Raw genomic sequence first — 22,497 nt, 5'->3', positions numbered from 1 at the left:
TCTTCCTCTCCAATCTGTTTTTGTAATTTAGTCCAAATGTATTTTGGTATTCAAGATATGATAGATGTCAGACTTCATCTTATCAATATTTACTTCACAATCACTTATTTAAATTTAGTTTGTCCAAAATTAAGATCTCTGACATTCTTTATCACGACTACAAAATTGTACTTTTTTCTCTCACAAATCTTGCGTCCTTGCGCCGAATCTTGAGTGAATATTAGCAAGTTGTTGGGGCCATGAGTGTATCCTTTAAGCTTTTTAGTTGTCTGTTACTGTGACTGACACATTAAGTACTCTTAACAACTGTCGACACGCCTCAGCAACCATCTGTCACTCAATGCACCGCGTCGTCACGGCAACAGGCTCGAGCCAAAGGGAGGGACCAAAAACCAAAGGACACATCGATGGCGACCTGTCATCCATCCAAACGTCACCCGCCCCTTGATTATATCTCCCATCCATGCAAGCATTTACCTTCCTTTTAAATATGATATGACTTTAGAGCTGATATCCTATCCCTTCATTGTCATCGCAAGTGAATAACCGAGTCACTTCACAAGTATAATCACGATGAAATCAGTCAATTGAGTCACAGTGGGAGGCCGCAGAAAAGAGCAGCTTTATAATGAAAAGCCAGTGAAAAGAACCAAAAGAGATGAGACTCAGTGTCCGCCTCACCGGGTGTAACTTTCACCCTGCGGGCAGAAAGGTCTCTTTTAGATGGAGTGGAAACTAATAAATTCATTTTCTGTGCAATGAAAACAGTGGTGGTCCTTGTAAGTACTACAAAACAAACACCCCCCACACACACACACACAAACACACACACAAATGCACGTAAATATACAGTGGTGTGGACCTTATACCTTTTAAACACAACTGTAGTGAAAAAAAAAATGCAGATGCAATTATAAACTAAAATAATAATTAGAATTGAGGAAAGAAACTGAGAATTAAAAAAAAGCAAGTCCAGAGGGAAGAACATAATAATGCAAATGCCTCATACAAATGCCAATGTTTGACATTGTCATATGTTGTGGGGGATGTGAGTGGGGAAAGGAATTTTAAACAACATTACCGTCCATCTACTGCGGCGTACTCGTTTGGCTCTGGTTATTTGCATTTGCAAATGCATATTTTTCCAGAAAGGTCATGCCATTACACAATAGAGAAACCATTTCACCTAGCAATTTAAAAAAAAAAAAAAAAACTTGCAGCTGTTTCAGGCACAAACGACTCATGCCAGAAATTGCTATCGACAAAGATCATTTATCAGAAAGCTTCCAAAGCACATTTTTTTAAAATACAGTCAATCCCCATTTGGCCCGGGGATATGTTTCAGTCCCAGGCGCAAAAATGATATAATTTCTTATTGAGCTCTATATCTGCAATTTTTCAGAAGCATGAAACTGTTTATGTGGAGTCGATATTTTTGACTCGCTAACACGCAAAATAATGTTCAGGATGTTTTTTTACAACATATCAAATCATTGCAATGTGACTGATGGATGAATGAAAGCATCAAGATAATCATCGGGGATGCATGTCACATTTTCCATTTATATTTCGTCATTTAAAAAAGCTACAGGAGGTTTTTAATGATGTAATATCCTCCCAATCCAACAACGCAATAACATATTGGATTATCTTTTTAGGGTAATGAGGGTCTTTTCTTTTTATAACCGTTGACGATATTAGCCGTCCCCACCCGGATGTTGGCCATCTTTTTCTTCACTTCGCTTGACTGCTTCTTCTCAATCAGCAATAGGACGACCATCGCCTGCTGCTCCAACTCAACAGCTTGCATTTCTAACAAGCTCAGCTTCTCTGTGCATCTGTTTGTACTTTTTTTTTTTTTTTTTTTTCCACACAGCCACCCCTCGACTCGACACGGTAATGATTCTGATGAATATGCATTAAAGCTTTTGGAGCTGTGTCTTATTTGTCTCACTATGTGCTAGGGAGTGTCAAAGTTAGCGTCAAATGAAGAGAATCGCCTCCAGCTTTTGCATTTAAAGTAGTCTTGACAGTTTGATTTGAGTGGATCATTTTTACATGATGGTTATTATTATTTTTTTGTCTTGCTGCTTACGTTTGTGCGCCGCCGCTTAAACAGAGGTGTATGTTGAATTATAGATGGAAACTGAATCAATAGTGCCCTGAGTGGCTGCCAGACAGCCCCGCTTGTGTTTGCATCTGCGATGTACTTGACTGTAATTGCATGTACCAGCTGATCTGTTGATTTATGCTAACAATATTTACTTTTCATTCACAACTCAGAGTTTGAATCAAATATCTCGTGCTTGTATTAGTTTATCTTACCGTTTCACTATATCCCAAGCTTAATCTTCCCCGCATTTTTTTTTTTAAACACACATATAATCATTTTGAGATCGAAGCTCTGCTCCAATAAAACGGCACAATGTGATAGCATGCTGCTAGCGCTGTAAAAAAAAAAGCTTTGCAGATTTACTACGCTATTACCGCAGACCCACGGAGTCGGGAAAAGTTTTCGAGGCCCAATGCCCCTCCAAGGACACATGAGCAAGAAACAAGAGAGGAAAGTAATCACAGTTCAAAGTGCGGGTGTGTGTGTTGTTACCAGAAGTCGATAGACAGAGACACAAAAAATGGTTTGCGTTTATAAAAATGGATGTGAGTAGAGAGGAACATCCTGTCCTGACGAGTGTCTTTTCACACACATGCGTGCTACGGACGGGGTCGTCATGGGAATGTTAGTGTTGGCGAGCCTTACGGCTGACAGATGAGTGAATCCAGACGAGAAGGTGCGTTCCAAACGAGACGATTTAGTCCCTTTTTAATTCCTTATTTCTCAGAACGCTCACCCTATCCGGAACTCTGTGACATTTCCTATAAACGGAATGCAAATGTTTCCTTTGAAGTGAAACGTCTTAAATTGAGTGAGACATGAATTTTGAGATCAAGCATTCAATTTAATTTGAAACCTCGCAGGTTGGTAGAATGCTAAGCTCGTTATATCCTGTGACCTTTGACCTTTTAAAGGGAAATCAGTTATATAATTGGAAATTTAAACAAATAGATATTTGAGGCAAGCTTTTTCTGTTTTATGCACATGCATTAAAAAAAAAACGGTAACTCATGACATCACATTTTTTATTCCTTCTCTTATCACGGCTTGGGGTTTTGATTTAGAATTCACCTCAGTGACTTTGCTGAGGCAGCCAAGCAGAATTATAGTTTCCGCTGAGTAAAACTCTGTATTACATTATAAAAATGTCAGAGAAAAATGGACTGGGGTAGAACCATGGTGGAACACACTGTCCCATTAACTTGTGTAAAAATATCAGCTTGATTGCCTATGATGGCGGAAAATCTAAGTAGCATCATTTTTAGGGCTCCGGTTCATGAGGCACTTATCAATGAAGAGGACTATTTTTGTACATTTTTTATAATATATGCATTGTCTTTGTGAAGCATTGTATGTCAAAACCTTTATTCCAATTGTACCATGTGTTCACTTGATTTAATTTGCGCTATTATGCGCGGTTCACACCGGTTCACTCTGGTTCACACCAGTTCACAGCGGTTCACTCCGGTTCTTGAAAACACTTGTGATCGCCGTGCAACCACAAGTCCGGCATGCCCATCTTGGACCAAACAGCCTTAGACAAGGTCCTTAAAACCATCGGACCATCCAAAGAGAGCAGTTCTGTGTAAAATCCGGTTAAGGGTGTTTGCGTTATTACTTTTACTAGTTCCGGTATGACGAAAACATGAACGTTTGCTAGCGATTAGATCCGGACGAGAGACCATGAATATAAAATGAAAGGAACAACTATTGCGTAATGTCCCTCCTGGCATCCGACGCTCTGTGTCAATACAACAGTCGCTCGTGTCTTCTTCTCATGTTTGAGTCATTTTTGTGTCAGCCGCTGTACACTTGGAGATAAACAGAGAAACAAATGGATCTCAGCGGGTCAAGAGGCTGTGAAGTGGCGCCTCTCAGCAAATGTCCTCTTATTGGTCTCGGTGGCACCGTGCCCACCAAACAATAAAGCCACAAACTCCTGTTCACACTGCATCAATTTCCCTCCATTGATTTCCACTCCTTTCTACTTGCCATTTATAAATAAATGATTAACTCATTTATCAAACCCTCGTAAATAGATGAACAAAAGCTTAGCGTGTGATTGTTGTTGTTAATCGTCGTCGTGTAATTCTTTGGCTGTGTTCTAGACATTAATTGGACCTTTCATAGCCAAGCAACGGAAAAGAGAACGGAAACAATTCACCGACGAATGTAACCTAAAGCAGAAACTAAAACGACCGACGAAGTGATGAGGTGTGACTACGAGCTTTGTCAGTTTTGTTGAAGGGTTGGAAACTTCCAACTCAAACATCGTTTGATGTCGACCAAAAAGTCAATCTCAGATTGAAAGAGCTGAGCAGATGGGAGCCCCAGCAGTGGTCAATGTGTTTGCATATATGTCCAACACACACACATGTACGCACATACACAACCATACATACCGTCTGGCCATTACAAAAATCCACAAACAATAATTACTGCACCACAGGGGTTCGTGGATTTACTTTCTCCCAGAAGTTTTGATGTGTGTTGGGTGGAATATTCTGACCAGTAAAAATAATGGAGGATATGCAATCACAATACAGTCATGGACGTGTATCTGATAAACTTTTGATGCTGAATATAAAATGAAGCTACATGCAAAACTCCCGCCATTTCCGTCTCTGGCTGCTCAACACTTGATTCGATTCATTTGCATGTTTAAATTTGTATTTTACTTTTTGCAGTAGCTGTCATGGCAGTATTGGTGACTGACTGTATTTTTCCTAAGATTGCATCACCAAGGATCTGATCTCAGACATTGTGATGGGAGAGCCCCTGGTTGTTTGCTTCTAAGTGACATCCGGAGAGAATCAGTTTGCGTGACTATCGCAATTCTCCATGTGACAATTATTGTTTGCCCATTGCTGCCCACTTGAATCTTCTGAATCATGAAGCCCATTTGAATTTGTGTCTTTTGGGATGCACCAATACTGATTTTATGTTCCTCAAGAGGTCACTGTCCTCCATGTTTTCTACCTGCCGATTCAAACGATTCAGGTTTGTTTTGTTAGCCAGCTCCTGCAGATCATGCTGATTGGCTAATCATTTTGAAACATGCAGGGCACCAGGCCTTAAAAAACAGGGTTAAATATGTTAGTTTAGTATGATTAATATTCAATATCAAACTGAGTATTCATGATTACATCTCAGTTTTTATTTATTTAGAGTTGTCATGTATTTTTTTTCCCATGTTGTGTACTTTTCGGCAGTATAACAATCTGCCTTTTTAATATGGAGTAGCATCATTTTTAAAAATAAGAACAGAACAATGGAAACAAACTAACACTATCAAATTCAGCTGAAAGAGATTTGTTCCACAACGTAAATGGCACGTTATGACGTCCTGTTGACTGGAAGCAACAAGTTAAGCGGACAAATACGTTTTCATGAGAAGCCGAAACACAATTTTGGCTAATTCTCGATTAAAGTGAAAATGATGACGTTAAAGTCAATTTCCAAACTCACTATTACGCTAACGTATCTGTTGCAACTGTGCATGTTCGTCTTCAAAGAGCCGGTCCCGTTTGGGGCAATCCTTTTTTTTCTTCACAAAAATTCCTCAACCTTGTATTTTAGTGGCAGCTGCTTGGGCCCCATGCGCCAGAAGACGTTTGATGCCTTCTTTGCCTCATTTACGAGCCTGTCACAGCATATTACGCAGTGCGGGTTTGGTACTTTCGAGTCAACTAACAAACCCAGAAAAAAGAACCACATAACTTTGGTAGGACTGCCAAGAGTGTCTTTTAAATACATTTTATTGGAAGTTGCATTCTTCTTCTTTCTCATTATTGGGCTTGTTCCTCTTTTAAAAGAAGCTCTTCAAGTGTCATCTAATTCTCAAAATGAAACATCTTTCAGATTCTGATGATTGATACTATATTTATAATATATCCTTACATTCGAGAGATTTTTTTGAGTCAATGGATCGTCTTCCGATCTCTTTCAGAATATCCCAGCGTTGCCTTGCGGGAAAGCTCTCTACTCTTACGAAGGCAAGGAACCAGGTGATCTCCAGTTCTCCAAGGGTGACATCATCATCCTACGACGCAAAGTGGATGACAACTGGTACCACGGGGAGTTGAACGGTTGCCACGGGTTCTTGCCCGCGAGTTACATCCAGTTGCTGCGGCCCCTCAGCCAGACTCCGCCTCAGGGCAAAGCGCTTTACGACTTTGAGGTCAAAAACAAAGACCAAGATAAAGACTGCCTGGCATTCAGCAAGGTGACACACGCCAACACTCATTCATAGACTGTAACGTTCTTGTATGTAGAAAGAATGTGTGTTAAAATAGCTTGCATAAAATTTGATCTGAGGTTAGGGTCATTTGGGTCAGAAACTGCAGTATCAAACCAAAAACGGCTAAATTGGGGGATGGGCTAGGATTGCTCCACTGTGCAAAAACTCGAAAGAAATCTCTCAAGAAAACGATCTGAATAGTCTCGGCCGCGTTCCGACTGGGATTCCATCTGTCGTGTTCTCTTCCTGACAATGATCTCAGCGGCGGGTCAGTTGCTCGTCGCTATTATGTTCTGAGGTACACATTAAAGAAACACGAGACGGTTTCTTCAACAAGACACTTTCATCCAGAATTAGAGACAGCTCGGTTCAGGGACACTTTGATACGTACCGATACGGCAAGCCTCATCTCTTTGGATATAAGGTCATTGTGATCAAAACGAAGCTGGTAATTAACGTTGTGGGTGGGAACGAAGATAACAGCTTGTCTTTTAAAACACGTGATTGCGGAACACCTTTGGAATATGTTAGCGTTAAGCTAGCAGACTTGAAGGCAAGACCGAGATGATTTAGTTTTTATACTTTCAACAAAACGCTCTGATTCAAATGAAATGAAATGTTCAATTTGGTGTGATTTTGCTAGATTATACTCTGGGTGTTTCTCGAAACAGTCATTTCCACATGGCTTTGTTCTGTTGCTGAAAGCTTATCATTTTCTTTCTCTGCACAAATCACAGCAGGTGCTGTTCAGTCTAAAGAGATCATCCTGACGAAATGCACATTGTTTTGTTTTTAATTTAAGGACTAAGTGAATCAACAGGTTGACAATAGAACACGACACTACGCCGTATACGCACTTCCCTGCCGTGTGCAGAATGTGTGTTGTCATGCAAAACCAGTGTGTGTGTGATTGTTTTCTCAGTGGGAAGAGTAATTACTCACTATGACTAATACCAAGTCATTTAGCAGAATTACATTATCGCTGCCGCCCTAATGGTCTCACCGAGACCCGCATATTCACATGATGACAGAAAAACGCACGCGTGAAAAGCGTTTTCGTGTCAAGTGGGAGACGTCATCGTGTCGCTTTTATGCGATATTATTGCACAGAGAGCAAGTTATAAATAAATAAATACATAAATAAATAAACAAACAAATAAATAAAAATATAAATAAATACAAGTAAATAAATAAATAAATAAATAAATAAATAAATACATAAATACATAAATAAATAAATAAATAAATAAAAGGACTGTTGATAAAGTGTACGTCGACCTTTCCGGACTTGACGGTTATTTTCTTCATTAAAGCACTGAGTCGTTTGGACACGGTCGACTTAAGCAGCTCGCTCTGCTATGGTCACGGTAGAATAAAAACATTCCTTTATACGCACCCCAAAATACAGCTTTGTCTTCGGGTGGTTACCCTCATGTTTCTAAAAATACCATCTTAAACCAAAGTCAAAGTGTAGCATAAGCCATACAAGGCTCCAGTCTATAGCCATGTAAAACAAGCATGTACTTATTCTACGTAGTAAATACGAGGCGGTTTGCAATGCTCTTTGTAGGATGATGTCAAAACTACACGGTTGGAGATAATCGCATTGTTCGTTTTGCTATAAATATAATTTCATCATGGCTATTTCGGGAAGATTACATGTCATTTCTCAAGAAATGCTATCACTGCTTTTGAGATATGAGGTCAATTTGTTCCATATATAAAATAATTTCATGTTAAATGATTGAACTCTTTGTGTTTTGTGCGTCATCTCTTCAGGATGAAGTCCTGACGGTAATCAGGAGGGTGGATGAAAACTGGGCAGAAGGCATGCTGGGTGACAAGATTGGTATCTTCCCCATCCTCTACGTTGAGGTAAGCCTCCAGACATCGCACACAAACAATCACTTGGCATAAAAAAAAAACAGCAATCTTGGAGCAGAGACAATAGCTGCACCTCGTGGGGAAGACTGTTATTTGGGGGAAAATCACCCGAGCTGACGATTTCTAAAAAAAAAAAAAAGACAAAGCACGACACGAATACCAACTTGAGATTTTATCGGCTTGTTTATCTTATAAAAACATGGCCGCGGCGAAACTATTTCTGACATGGCCCACACAGGAGTCAGATATCCATCAATCCAAAGGCTTAATTTTAAGTAGAGATACATCAATAATTCAGACCTCTCCATCACTCCCAAACAGCAGGGGCACCAAGACATGTCAAGGGCACACACACACACACACACACACACACACATGCGTGTGTGTTAATGAATAAGACCCAGCTGGACTTCAGCTGTTGTTTGTGTACCAGAATAATCTGATATATTTACAAATCATTTGACAGGATGGTCAATATCGTTCGAATCTAAAGATGATTACATTTTAGAAGCATTATCTCCAAAAGGGGGGTGATAAGGTCGGATTGGAAAAAGGATGTCTGGACAAAAGCGCCATTATGGAGACTCTGTCTTTTCAGGACGATGTGGAGAGGGGAGGGGGGGGGGGGCATTTCTCAAATAGCTTCCCAAATAGTTTAACCCATTATGGAATTTAAGTAATTTCATCTTATCATCTTATATAATTTTATTCTGTGTTTATTGCTTTTTGGGAGATTGCAATCATGTTTTTAGGGTATTGCGTGGTACGGGATTTGTAAATGTGAAATCGTTTGGAAAAGACTGGATGCCGCATATCCGGAGATAATGGTTTGTATTTTTCACGGCAGGCAATAAGCGCTACTGTGTTTTTGTTTTTTTTCGCACGGTTTGGTAGCACCGGCTCAAGAGGAGCAGATGTATAAAGTGGCTTGAGGGTGTGAGGACTTTGAAACGATTTCCCATTTTCTGGCTGTGTAAGAGTACAAGCTGTGAGTGGTGCTAAGCGGAGAGCAATGGTTCATTTTTCTGTTCCTCGACTTTGTTGCGCTTCTTTGAGTCTGCTCGGAATTGGTGATGGATGTGAACGGAATGGATTCAGTCACTGCAGAGCATAAAAGAAGATAATAGAATAGAATTGGCTGTCAATCATTTGGAGAGAACTCAAGCGCAGTCTGAATTAAATACAATACAAATACTTATGATAAGACAAAAGGCATTGGCGGAGCTCAAAAAAAATTCTTGAGGTGGAGGACTCAGTTCTTAGTTCCTTGTTTATGTGTTTATTTAACGTTAGCGTACCGTACTATTCAGCCTGTTTTTGCCTATTCAGTTTTTTTTTTAATTTCCTTTCAAGATAACATGTGGTCCTGGTGTTGGATTTTATCAAATAAATCTCCCCCCAAAATGCAACTTATACTCTGGTGCGATTTATACGTGTTTTTTTTCTATTTTATTATGCATTTTATGGCTGCTGCAACTTTATAGTCCAGAAAATACGGTGTGTATATATTCATCCATCCATTTTATATATATAAAATATTATTAAAAAACTTTTACAAACTCCAAATATTCTTCAGAAAACGCTGAAGAAGATTCTGTGAATTCTCCCTTCAGTAGATGGGTGAAAAAGTTATAAAGAATTGCCGTAAAAATCAGAAAATACCCAAAAAGTCAATTATCTGGGGGGATTCAAGCATATTTCCGGGGTCGGCCACTATCTAGCTGGTGTCGAAATGAATGAGAACAGTTGGAAGATGGATACAGGGAAAACAAGTGATCGGATCAAGAGAAGTACACAAAACAGGATTTGGGGGGAAATTGTTTATGCAGTTGGGCTTTCCTCAATACAGATAAGGTTGACCCCTGGTATGATTCACCCTCTGAAAATAAGCATTATCTCAAAATATGGTAGCTAACCTTGGATTTTTTTTTTTAATTCAACCAAGTAAAGAATTGTTTCTATCATATCTTTCCCCCATTCTCTCTCCGCACCTTTATCGGACTGAGTCGCTAAAAATGACTTGATGAGTCTTGATAAGTTCTGAGCGAGCGAGTGTGTGTTGTGTCACTGACCTTCCGTGTCTGGGGAGTGTGTGTCCCCTGTCCTCTCGTCTATCCCAAGAGCTTCAATCCATCATGCTCATTAACATGATTCAGCTTGATTAGCATATTTATTAATATGGAAATGGAGCCTATATAACTTGTTCTTGTACGCGTATCCACCTTTTCTTTTGGCCCGTGGCTCTTGAAATAACTTTTGCCTCCAGGGAGTGTTTGTGGAGTCTGAGAAGAGGATAAGTGAAGTTCGTCAGAGGGCAAAAGCTGATGTTGTCTCTTAGTGTTTTCAGTTTACTCCTAAGTGTGCGTTTGTGTTTAGTTCACCTCCTGGAATTTAATGCAAGTCGATTAATTGAATGTCCTCTAAAGCGATTCAGGCGCTTAACAAGAACCTACTTTACTTACGTCTTCATTAATTAAATGGGGACCTTTTAATGCACCTGCTTGTGACTCGAGTGTCGATTTGAACAACTTCCAATGCTTGAAACAAAAAAATGTTTCTTAGTTTTCACCTCATCATCCGCGAGTAAGGCCAGCACGCTCCAATCGGCTCATCCTTGAGGTTGATAAGAAAAGTTATTATTGTTTTTTTCCAAGTTCAAGTTGCTTTTTTTTGCCAAGTTCAAGAAATATCAATATGTCCTTTATTTTAAACTGCCACTGTTACAAAGGTTTTCCTTTATTATTTTGTTCTGTTACTTTGATATTAAGGCTGAGCCCTCTTACCAGACCAGAGCCATTCTTGACTGTGGCGTTAACGAGCTAATTGATATCAATAATGGCAAAATTCAATAGAGGCAGACTGCATTAAATCAGACTTGTTTTCTGAAGCGTCGCCATTCACTTCCTCCTCCTCTCTCCACCTCAGTTAAACGAAACGGCAAAGCAGCTGATGGAAATCGACAAGCCCACGACAACGACCAGCGTGCCGGGTCCCAGTTCCGAGCCGTCTCCGTTAGGGCCTTGCTCTCTCGGCCCCTCCCCGAGCACCTCACCCTCCAACGGAAACGGCCCGGGACATCGGAGAGGCGAAGGGAAGAAGAATGCAAAGAAGAGGCATTCGTTCTCGGCTCTCTCCGTCACCCAGCGAGCGGCTCAACTCAACAACAGACACAGCATGGAGATCTCCCACCCGGTCCTCATCAGCTCCTCGGACCCTAGGGCCGCAGCACGCATCCAGGTTCACATGCATAAACACATCACATAAAATAAAACATTAAGAAATGACAAAAAAAAATCATCAGTATCTATAAATAATGAAATAATGATCATCTCATCTCAATTAAAAATGTGAAATTCTGCTGCTGGTAAAAGATTACGTTAAATTAGTCCCTAACCCTAACCCTAACCCTAACCCTAACCCTAACCCTAATGGAAGCTTTTATTGAAAATGAATAATCCAATGTTGATGTAAAGTTTTGATTTTAATTAATTGTAACTGTCTTATTGACAAAAATATATGCTGACTATTCTCATTTTTACTGTATATGAATAAGGCTGTGTTTTATGCGCCCATAACTTGTAAATGACAAACGGGCTGCTACAATATAATGCACACTACACAGATGCAATTTCCATCTTCACCAGTATGGGAAGAGAGATACTGCCTGAAAGCTAATCCAGCTTTTTAACATCCCTGATATATTTCCCAATTACAAACTCTGACAGTTCCATTTAAATAAAATATTTGCCACTTTTTTTTTTTTATATATTGCTCTAGCCCAGAGTTACTTACAGTTTGCCTCTGGTTGCTTCTAATGTTTTTGGAAAGCTGCAGACACAGAGAATATTACATTGATGCCTCAAAGTTTCTAAATGTTTACCACTTTGTGTATGCATTTAGGACCCATCGTCCCCAGGTCCCTCTCCTTCCTCGGCAGGGGTACTGGTGCCGCCGAAAGTGGCATCGATAACCTCTGAACTGTTAGCCCATGCAAAGGTGCAGCTGCCTCTCAACATGTGAGTCCTCTTTTTGTTTACTTTGATTTTCTTGCAAGCTTAAAAATAAATCTTCCATTATGCCCAGAGATATTGGCCATGTTCCACTATTTCTACTACTCCGCTTCCAGAATGACACTGAGAAAAGCCTTTAAAAACAACTTTAAAAGACATCCTGGAAAAACACAAAAATACAATAACACGCTTTGACCTTGGCTGTAAAAGCACCGTTTCAAAACAAGCCTTACAACTCATCATCACGGGCCATCACACATTTTCTTTTATCCTTAGAGTTGTTATACATCAAGAATATGAAAAGTCACTTTATATGCTATCCAGTTTGCAACACCGACCTTCAGTGTAGTCAAACCTCTCCCCAAATGTGAAACAAGACATCACCTGTCCCTATATTTCCGGTCCTGTAAGTTTCATACGGAACAAGACACATGTCTAGAGTGACTCGGTACTGCTGATGAGGGTGGACGTTTCAATCTTGACCTGGCAACTATCCCTGTTGCCATGGGAAGACGGAATACGATCCTCGTGTCTGTTACCATGGCAACCTAGCGGCAGCATATAGAGCTGGTTTACTCTAGTTTGTGATCATTAACAACAATAATAACAACAACAACAACAACAACAACAGGAGCTCATTTTTACAGTAATGCAAATTTGTTATATGTCCCTTGAAATATATTTGCCTCATCTTTGATTATTTTTTTATTTTGTACAATCTTTCTTGATAGCAAGTATCTCTTTTTTTTTAACAATTCTTAAAGATTCTTCAAAAAAACGTTGATAAAGATTCATTATGTTAGATACACGGGTGAAAATGTGGGACGAAATTCTCACAAAAAAAAGAAAACACCAAAAAGTCCATTATCTGGGCTACCGGGTGGCTGCAAGCATGTATTTGGAGGGGGGATCAGTGCCCCCACGGCCCCCCTCTAGCTCTGCCAGTGGCAAGAAACATCCAGTGTCTCATGTTTGGTGTTCATGTTAGTCAGCCCTTTTTCTTTACGTATTATTTTCCACTATCTCTATTTCTCAGCTACCTTGCACTGTACGCCTACAAGCCCCAGAAGGCCGACGAGCTGGAACTTCGAAAGGGAGAGATGTACCGGGTGACGGAGAAGTGTCAAGACGGCTGGTTCAAAGGCACCTCGCTGAGAACGGCCGCGTCTGGCGTTTTTCCCGGAAACTACGTCACGCCCGTGTCCAGGTCAGTCATACAGAATGTTCAAATATAAAGGTTCTGTGATGGCAAAGCTTTTTTTTTTTTTTTTTTGCTCATCCATTAATTGCCAATGACGGCTATACACGTCAAAGTTCCATATTGGAGGTTGATCAACTTCCGTTGGATTTGTGAGGATCCACTGTATCGCTTCTGCTGCTACCAACCACATACAGAGAATAAATCATTACCAGCGGCATCATCATCATTATCATAAAATTGTTATTACCGCTGCTGTTAGCATTCAAAGCCAACTACCCGACGGTTAAAACCGCATGAGATTAAAAGGTAAGAGTGCTGAGGTCACACTTGTATATTTGTTCATTTTTATAGCCCCCGTCATGCCTTTGAGGAGGTCCGTATTTTACGCGGCCGCTCGGCTAATCTGCATTCCTGCCCCGCCATGCGGTGAAAGACTACGAACGAGGGAGAAACAAAAGCTGAGCGGTGGAGGAATAATACAAACACAAACAAGCCAGAGAAAAGATAATGAAGACTTCTGGAACGATGGAAAGAAAATGAGGCATGAAAGGAGTGAGGAGGAAGATGATGAAAGCCTACGAGGGAGGGGTGGGGGTGGTAAAGGTGGAAAAAGAGGCAAAGAGAGAGTGATGAGAACAGAGGATAGAACGTACGCAAGAGGTGGGGAGGGTAAAATCAAATGAGACAATTTGGACAATTTGCTCAAGAGCATTCGCTCTTTCTCAAGCTGCCCTCCTCCGTACTTAGGAAACTGCCAGGATGCTCATTACGATGACAATAAGAAGACACCCACACACACCTGGGCTCATTTAATCGACCGCCGATATTTTCCCCAACGATTAACAACAAGCTCACGTTTCATCTGAAATATAGAGCGTCACTCACATTTGAAATAGTGAGCGGCTTTATCTAAACCATTAGCCGTGACGGAAACAATCACAGCAAATGTTTACCATCAAACCATTTCCTCAAGTGTCTGTGAAGTCTTTTTTTGTTCAAAGATTATGTAACAGCGCACGTTAAGAAAAATCCATCGGCCTACGTGCCTTGCGGCTTTATACATAACTTTACAACATCAGCTTAATGTCACCCCCGTGTGAGATATTTTTGTGGGAGCTCTCCCAGCTATCCCACTTACACAAGCGTGGAGTGAAATATCCCCGATGGCGACCGGCTGTGTACGAGAAGCTTAAGTGGAGGTCCATCTGAAATATCCTCCCTGGAAGTGTCCCCTTTATAGATGCTTTAAAACTCAAATTGTTTGGCACACAAGATCAAACTGGCGCTAGCCCATAACTCTTGGATGTGACTGGAAGTCAATGGGTAGCAATAAGAGAGCGGATGGTGCAGTCAGTGCAGTTCAGCTCGCCGGGCTGCCGTTTATTATTCGGAAACACGAGCCACGTCATTTATGTGATCTACACAAAGCGTTTTTTTTGCTGAAAACTGGTAGACTAGTTTTGAAATCAGAGACTACTGTAAATTTCTGACTATAAGCCGCGATTTTTTTTGGCAAATTTTGAACCTGGAATCACGAGTTCTAGTCTTATAGTCCGGTGCGGCTTATAGTCCAAAAATTACGGTAGTAAGAATTGTTCAAATATTTTTAAAAAGATGAATGTTAATTATAATTGCTAGCAATGTTTTATATCTTTTAAAAGTAAAGACAATTTGTAGTTTCAGTAATGACACAAAGTTGATGCAAATTTAAAACGATATGGTGGGCCGTATCTAGTCCCCGGGCCTTGAGTTTGACACCTATGTTGTAGAGAGTCATGTTTTTTTAACATTTTACTGAAGGTACCCTCAGAATTAGAGTTTCTAATCTTTCAAAATCTCTCTTTTTTTCTCTTTCAAAGGGCTACATTTGGGGTTGGCGCCACAAAGGGCTCATGTTTGTCCAGCCCAGGAAACGGAGGCAGTTGCAGTCAGGTCAGCGGTAAAATCTCGGACCCCTCTTCTCCAGGGTCCCCGGGGCCTTCTTCGTCCCGTCCCTCCACGCCGCTGGTCAACTGCGTCAGTCCCGCCTCGTCGCCGCAGAGCGCGGCGGCGCAGTTGAAGAACTGCCTGCGCTCCAGTCAGCATTCAGTCAACCAGACACGCACTTCAATGCAGCTGGGTAAGCACAACTCGACATATTTTCAATCAATACTCATTTCAAATCTCGCCACGGACCAAACACTATATTTATGCAACTTTCACAATCACATTCCGAAGTGAAACGAAAGCAGTCGAGCGGAGGTTGGTGTATGACAGGTCTTTTCGCCGCGACGATTTTCTGAGCTGTCATTAAAGCAACATAAACTAGCATCAGTGTCATGACATCATATAATATGTACAATCTGCACCCTGCTGTGCATCTTAAGTTGTTTCTGGTAGAGTAGCTTGTCTGCCCGCTGAGCTCTGTCTAATCAGCACTTGCTTGATTGCAAACACAATTGCCGTCACCTTTACGCAATTACGTGACCTCGTGTCACCATCGCCCGGAAAAACGTTTTTGCTCAAATGAATGATGACAACGGGGGGGGGGGACGATTTTGTATGTTTCATGCACAAATGATCTTTTTATGTTACTTCCGATCTTAAAATACAAACATCAACTTTTGCCAAGTAATGTGAGCCTAAGGTAACCCCAAAAACTATTTTAAAATAGAAACGTTGGCGCTGTAGGGCAGAGTTGGCAGCTCGTAAATGAACCTTGGCAGGTCTGCATGGCTTGTGAGGATGATGTGGAGCAGGTGTAGGAGTGTTGTGTTAAAACAGACACACACTCACACGAAGCACTGCTTGACACTGTGAGACTGGGCCGCACAAAGAAACGCACTGCCAAATGACATCACTTTGTTTTTGTGTTGGATGTAGGCGTAATGACAGAGCCTCTTGCCTCTTAGCTTTTTCTCTCGGTCTCTGGCTGTGTCATCCACGCACACACACACACGCAAACACACACATTCACACGCACATCTGGACTACATTACAAAGCAGCAGCAAGCCACTTTGGCAGTGTTATGCAGCAGGTGGCTGGAAACTGCATGCGTGTTGTGAGGTTTCTTTTTTTTTTTTCCTGGTCTGTGAGATTAGTTTTAAAACAGCTGCTTACTGCCTGGGAACTTGTTGCCCTTTTTTTTTTTTGTCCCCATTATTCATTTCTCTCCGAAAGGTTGCCTACTGTTTGTGTCATATTCGCCTTGAAGTGTTGAAAAATATGAAGAACGTACTGTCAATATTGCCGTGAGACAACGGTGCTAATAACTTTGGCACCTTGGTTTTATGAAGCGTGTTATTTCTGAATGTCTATAAAGAAGTGAAATACGGAGATAAATGTTCCCTTCCACAATGAATGAGGACTAATGGCTACCTGCTATCAGTAAAAGGTCCTTGGATTAATTCAGAAAATCTATTTGTGTCTATTTTAGTTCATAGTTCTCCCGCCGGAAGTCCAGAGCGCCCCGTCGTGGCGATATCTTCCCTGCGCTCTCAGAGTTCCTCCCCTTCACGTTGCACCGGCCAATCAGGTCGCCCGCTCTCTATGACGTCTCCAGGCTCCAGTTTGGGGCCTTCGCCCCTGTCGTCCCCCGCCTCACGGCCGCACCTGCCCCTGTCGTCTCCTTTGTCCTGCCTCACGCCTCCCAACGTGTCAGCGGTGCTACTCAACGGGGAATCGGCAAGCCCCCTGCAGCCCCCATCCCCGGGCCCCTCTCATGCACCCACGCAGTGCGCCCTCGCACCCAAAACTGAGAAGGTGAGTGTTTTGGTTTCCCCCATGATATCTTGTAGCCATTACCGTATTGGCCCGAATATATGGCGGTGTTTTTTTTTGCATTGAAATAAGAAAAGTGATGGTTAGATGTCTTTAAAACAAATACTGAGCTTAACTCTCCAGGCCAAAGCGTAATTGATTATTTTCTGAATAAAAATATACTTGGTGTTCAAAAAGTCTTTTTTCAAACCTGAATCTTGAAAAAGAGGGGGTCGTTTTATAATCAGGGTCGTCTTATACTCGGGCCAATACGGTAATTGTTTTGGGGTTTTTTTCCTGATATGTGTTGACCGTCCAATCAGTGCTGGAAAAAGCGTCCAGATTAGTAAATTGATTTTAGGTGTCCCGTCAGCTACACTGATTGGACGCTTTAAGTTAAAAAGAACTCAATTCCCTTCCTCGGGTTTGACTGGTTGGATGTGTTGTGTGTTTTGGATCATTGTCATGCCTCACTGTACCGTGTGTGTATGTTTCTAAATTATGCTTGTTTGTATTTACCTCCAAGCACAAGAAATGATGGTTAGATATATTTTCACCTCAACAAGGCAACCATATTGCTCAAACAAGCCAAACTTTGCCATCTTACGTGCAAAAAAAAAGTTGCTTGTTAAGTAGAGCGTTCTGCAATTGTAATAGTTTCTCAATTGGCCCACGCTGTAGCCCTCCAGCAAAAGCAGTGGAACATAACACAGCTCATTATTGAATCATTTATGCTTTAAGGACACATTGGAAATGTCTAAGATCGTTGTACCTGATTCAGTAAGCTCCCTTCCCCCCCTGCACCTTATGGCACTCATATTGAACTCCGCCTAGTCTGCCGCACAGAAACTCGGGGGGTGTCAAATCGGGACATTCTCACGTTGAATGATGGTAGAGCAAAGCTTCGCATCTGTCTCGGTTTCCTTTTGTTTTTTGCTGCTGGCTTGGCTGCGTTGGACAGCTCATCTAACTACATGGCGAGCTGACAAACAGCTCCGCCATAGTGGAACAGCAGGCTTGTTTACACCATCCCACTCAAAGACCGCTCTTGTTTTTTTTTATGAGGCTCAGATATTAATGAATCGTCTCCTGCCACTGCTAGAGATTTGATTTTTATTCTATTTGTGTCCGTATAATTGAGTTGGCAGTCTCTCGTTTGATAAAGTATATCAACTAAGTCTTAGGTTCAATGTGTCAGCTGCTGGTGTTGTTGGGGCATAGCACGTTTTTATTCCGCAACAATTGGATTGTCACCTCCTGTTGGCAAATCACATTATCACGCCGTACCTCATCATCACACTTGATACCTTTTGTTGCTCTGAGCCGCCAATCTGGCCATGACGCAGCAGAGACTGACTGCTCTAGTCTAACTGAATTTACGGGAAATGATGAAGCGCATCTGATAATGTCTGGCAGACGATAAACAGCCACACACAAAAAAAACCATAAACATCAGGAAGCCAGAAGAAAACTTTTGATTCAAAGCAGTAAGTTTATTTTCCCCAATTATGACCAGCGGCGGACCACTAAAGCAAATCATGTCTATCTAATGTTTCTTTCAAAATACTATTTCCAAAAAGTGCATAGTCTTCACTTTTTTTCCAATCATTTGTTTTTGTTCCTAAGGCCACAACAGTTTTCCAATCTATCTTCATCGCTGTCTTATTTCAACACATAGCAATTTCTAGCGTCTTTGTAAACACACGATGAGGCAATCGTGTATTTATGTCTCCGTAGTCATAATGACCCCAAAATGGCCTTCGATGAAAATGACCAAATGGTTTTCCGTGTTTTAAGTGTTTTGCTCATCTTCCGTACTTGAAGAAACATTCAAGCGGTTACCTTGAGTCGTTTGATCCGTCAGACTCTTTTGGGATAAATTACTGTAAACGCATACTGAGAGTGTTGCGCGTGGGTGAGCAAATGGTTGAGTAATTTAGGTTGATGGGAGGGCAGGACGGGCTAGCATCTTCAGCGGTGGATTCTCGCACCTTCTACGAGCATTTGTCACATGACCTTATGGATGGATAAATCAAACTCTCCCTCAGTGAGACTGACTTTCAAGTGTAAAATGATATTTTGTGTAAATGATATAATACTACATGCTGCTTTGACATTAGCGTCAATGGGTGTATACTGCCACCGTGCGGTTTGTAGAAGAACAGCAACTTTGTGACCCAAAAAAATCATTGACTAGTCAATAGAAGAAAAAAAAACAGGTGCCGACAGACCGTGCTGAATTTTATTTTTAAAATTTATTTATTTTTACCGATTAATATTTGAATTATAACGAAAAGAATCAATTCCAGAAAAAAATAATAATCATGCTCCTCCCCGACTTCCTCCCATCAGAAGGAAAGAAAAGCCGGAGGTTTGTTGAAGCTCCTGTCAGGGGCGGCGGCCAAGAAGAAACCACGCTCACCTCCCACCTCCCCGCCCACCCACGATCCCTCGTCGTCCACTGACCTCGTCCACCACCCTCACCACCCCCACCATCACCACCACGCCCGCTCCGGATCGTGTCCTATGGTCTCTCAGGGGCGGGCCGGCTCCTGCCCCGTTGAGATCGACATGGCCGGGGCCGTGGGGTTGGAACCTCTGCACAGAAAATCGGGCTCTTTGGATACAAACTTTCCAATGTCGCCCCCTCCGACGCGAGCCAGCAGTGTTCTCATGGTACTCCGACCTGAACCCAAGCCCCTGTCCAGGGAAAGGTGGGTTTCAGAACCACTGGATAAAGATGTAGAAAATCATTTCTATCAGCTGACTTGATTGTCATCTTCATGTGTCGGCTAGGTTTCGAGTGGTAGTTCCTTATCCGCCCCAGAGCGAGGCGGAGATCGAGCTTCGGGAAGGAGACGTGGTGTTCGTCCACAAAAAGCGAGACGACGGCTGGTACAAAGGCACCCTGCAAAGGACGGGACAGACCGGCCTGTTTCCTGGAAGCTTTGTGGAGAGCTTTTAAAAAAAAAAAAAAGACACACAAAATCACTTGGCTTGATATTGGGCTTTCCAATCTGCCTTAAGGAGCTGTTCACCTTCAAAAAAAAAAAACAAGTCACAGAAATTCAAGTGTCAGCGGTAAAATTCTCCCTGTGGACCTTTTTTTTTTTTTCAGAATCAAAACAGTAGCACAAGACGTCTTCAAAAGTCCTTCTCGATCCAGCAGCACAGGAAAAAGGGAGGCCACACTTTCCCGTCCTCTATGACTACTGAAGATCCGCACACAGATAAACGCTCGCACACACTCGAAGAGCACACAAAGAAAAGCTTCCCAGGTGTCGTCCACCAGCACAAGCTTCAAACTGCGACCTCAGACCTCCTCTCTGGTGTGTTCTTTCTTTGCAAAGATCCAAACCAGGTTCATTGTGTTTGTGGCAATAAACACATTTTTTTTCTTTTTTAAACTCAATATTTGTTGTTGAATTAAAATTCAACCAAGCGGCTGAACGATTAATCAATTCACAAATAATTAGATTACTTTGATAATCGATTACTTGTCAATTTATCGATTAATCGCTACACCTCTATATAAATGCGTGTAGCATTGTTTGACTCTCTTAATTTTTTTCTTTTTCGTAATGTTTGGATTGATATTTGTGTTGTCCCAAGCTGTGATCTGTCACTGGATTTGTTTGTATTAAAAAAAAAAAAAGAACTACAAAGGTGCAACAAGTAATTTCAGCATTAATTTTTTTTTTTTAATATTTATTGAATCTGAAAACTTACTATTGTTCTATTTAATGTTTTCCCCATGCACACAGTGGCTTCATGTGAGGGAAAAATGGCTTGATGAATGTAAAAAAAAAAAAAGATATACAAACTCTTGGGATGATTCATTTGTATTGCTGAACTTGTTTTTTTTTTTTTATGTGTGTGTTCGACGAAAGCAAGAGTTAAGATTGCACTTGGTGACATTTCCGACAGCCGAACTGCACTCCATGTGATTACCATCATCAGCTTCTAACAAATATTTAACTTTAAACCAGCTTTTTTTTTTTCTCAACCAAATAAAAAAACTCACAAATTCTAACAGTTTAAAGAGCAACACAGCCATGTGAAGAAAAAAAAAAGTCAAGTCGTTGACGAGGAGTCGCAAAAACTCCAAAGGGGTGAACAGAAGCTTTTCATTCTCCAACTGCCAAATGTTTGACAGCAACTTGGAACTTGTTGATATTTTTGTACAAGGTTTGCTTCAGTGAGTGTACAGTCTGCTTTATGAATTTTTACGTCCTGAGAGTCGGTCCAAGCTAGTTTACATCTGTCACACTATCTACCTTTTCCCCCCCGAGATAGAAGCACAGCCAAACTTGAGGGTGTGTGTGTGTGTGTGTGTGTGTGTGTGTGTGTGTGTGTGTGTGTGTGTGTGTGTGTGTGTGTGTGTGTGTGTATGTTTGTGACTTCTTGGGTTGAGCTTCTGCTCACAGCAAACAGGCAAGATCGAAATGTGCATAAATATCCTCAAAGGGAAGCGAGTGGAAAGTGTGAGCGAGGCAAACTTTTAATTACGGCCGTAGTTGAAGCTTTTTGATTGGCTGACCATAACCCCCCCCCCCCCCCCCCCATGAAATTGTTGCAGAAGATATAAAAATAAATATTGTGCCAATTTGGACCCTCATAGCACAAAAACAAAGTGTTTTTACTTTTCCAAGCATGTCAAATTGTTGAAAAAAATTGCAAGCTCTCGATGGTGAGAGAGGTGCATTATGGGTAATCCCGTGCATCTGGTGCAACTCTGCAAAGTAGATTAAGGTCAAAGTTGAAGAGGGGATGGATTCCTAAATTTCCCCAAACAATGTCTAAATGTGGAAATAAAGCACAGAATGTGAAATAATTTCTCGATGGGAGACGATTGTGTGTGTTTGTGTGAGAGAATGAATGTATTTCAGGGGAGGCCTCGGTATGTAGCACATGGAGGGAAAAAAAAAAAAAAGGCGGCGTGGACGCTTATCAGGACTGAGTCAGGTCTCTTTCAAAAAAAAAACAAAAAAGAAGAAAAATGTCTATCTAATTCTATATTGTGCAGAATATTTATAGGCCTTTGGTGCCATTCAAGTCATGCTCTGCGCTGGCCGTACTCAGCGCGCACTACCATGTGATCATGATGCATCGTCTTGTACTGATGACCCGTGATTGATTTTGTTTTTTTTCCATGTCAAGTGCATTTTTCGCAATAAATGCCTTTGATTTAAAAAACAAAAAATCTTTGATGGTCTTTCTTATTTAGAGTCGGTGTGCCTAATGCTGCGTCCGCTAAGCCCGCAGTCAAAGACAAACCGTGTTGACCTGACGGATGTTCAATAAAGATAA

General features: G+C 41.3%; 1 protein-coding gene across 1 annotated transcript in view; it reads left to right on the top strand.

Moving 5' to 3' along the window:
* Positions 1-22,472, top strand: part of LOC147051110 (E3 ubiquitin-protein ligase SH3RF3-like) — a 40,222-nt gene extending 17,750 nt beyond the window's left edge. Inside the window, exons 2-10 of the mRNA XM_085921043.1 lie at positions 6,063-6,338; positions 8,133-8,228; positions 11,163-11,474; positions 12,138-12,253; positions 13,284-13,454; positions 15,308-15,567; positions 16,865-17,190; positions 19,540-19,901; positions 19,984-22,472. Of these exons, the coding sequence (XP_085777169.1) occupies positions 6,063-6,338; positions 8,133-8,228; positions 11,163-11,474; positions 12,138-12,253; positions 13,284-13,454; positions 15,308-15,567; positions 16,865-17,190; positions 19,540-19,901; positions 19,984-20,152 (2,088 nt within the window). The 3' untranslated portion in view covers positions 20,153-22,472. The remainder of the gene's footprint in view (positions 1-6,062; positions 6,339-8,132; positions 8,229-11,162; positions 11,475-12,137; positions 12,254-13,283; positions 13,455-15,307; positions 15,568-16,864; positions 17,191-19,539; positions 19,902-19,983) is intronic.
* Positions 22,473-22,497: the final 25 nt, after the last annotated feature.

Source organism: Syngnathus leptorhynchus, chromosome 9 (genome assembly GCF_054491065.1).
Source record: "Syngnathus leptorhynchus isolate UIUO chromosome 9, UIUO_Slep, whole genome shotgun sequence".
Taxonomy (NCBI): domain Eukaryota; kingdom Metazoa; phylum Chordata; class Actinopteri; order Syngnathiformes; family Syngnathidae; genus Syngnathus; species Syngnathus leptorhynchus.
Note: the sequence above shows the minus strand (reverse complement) of the source record. Positions and strands in the feature narration are given on the sequence as shown.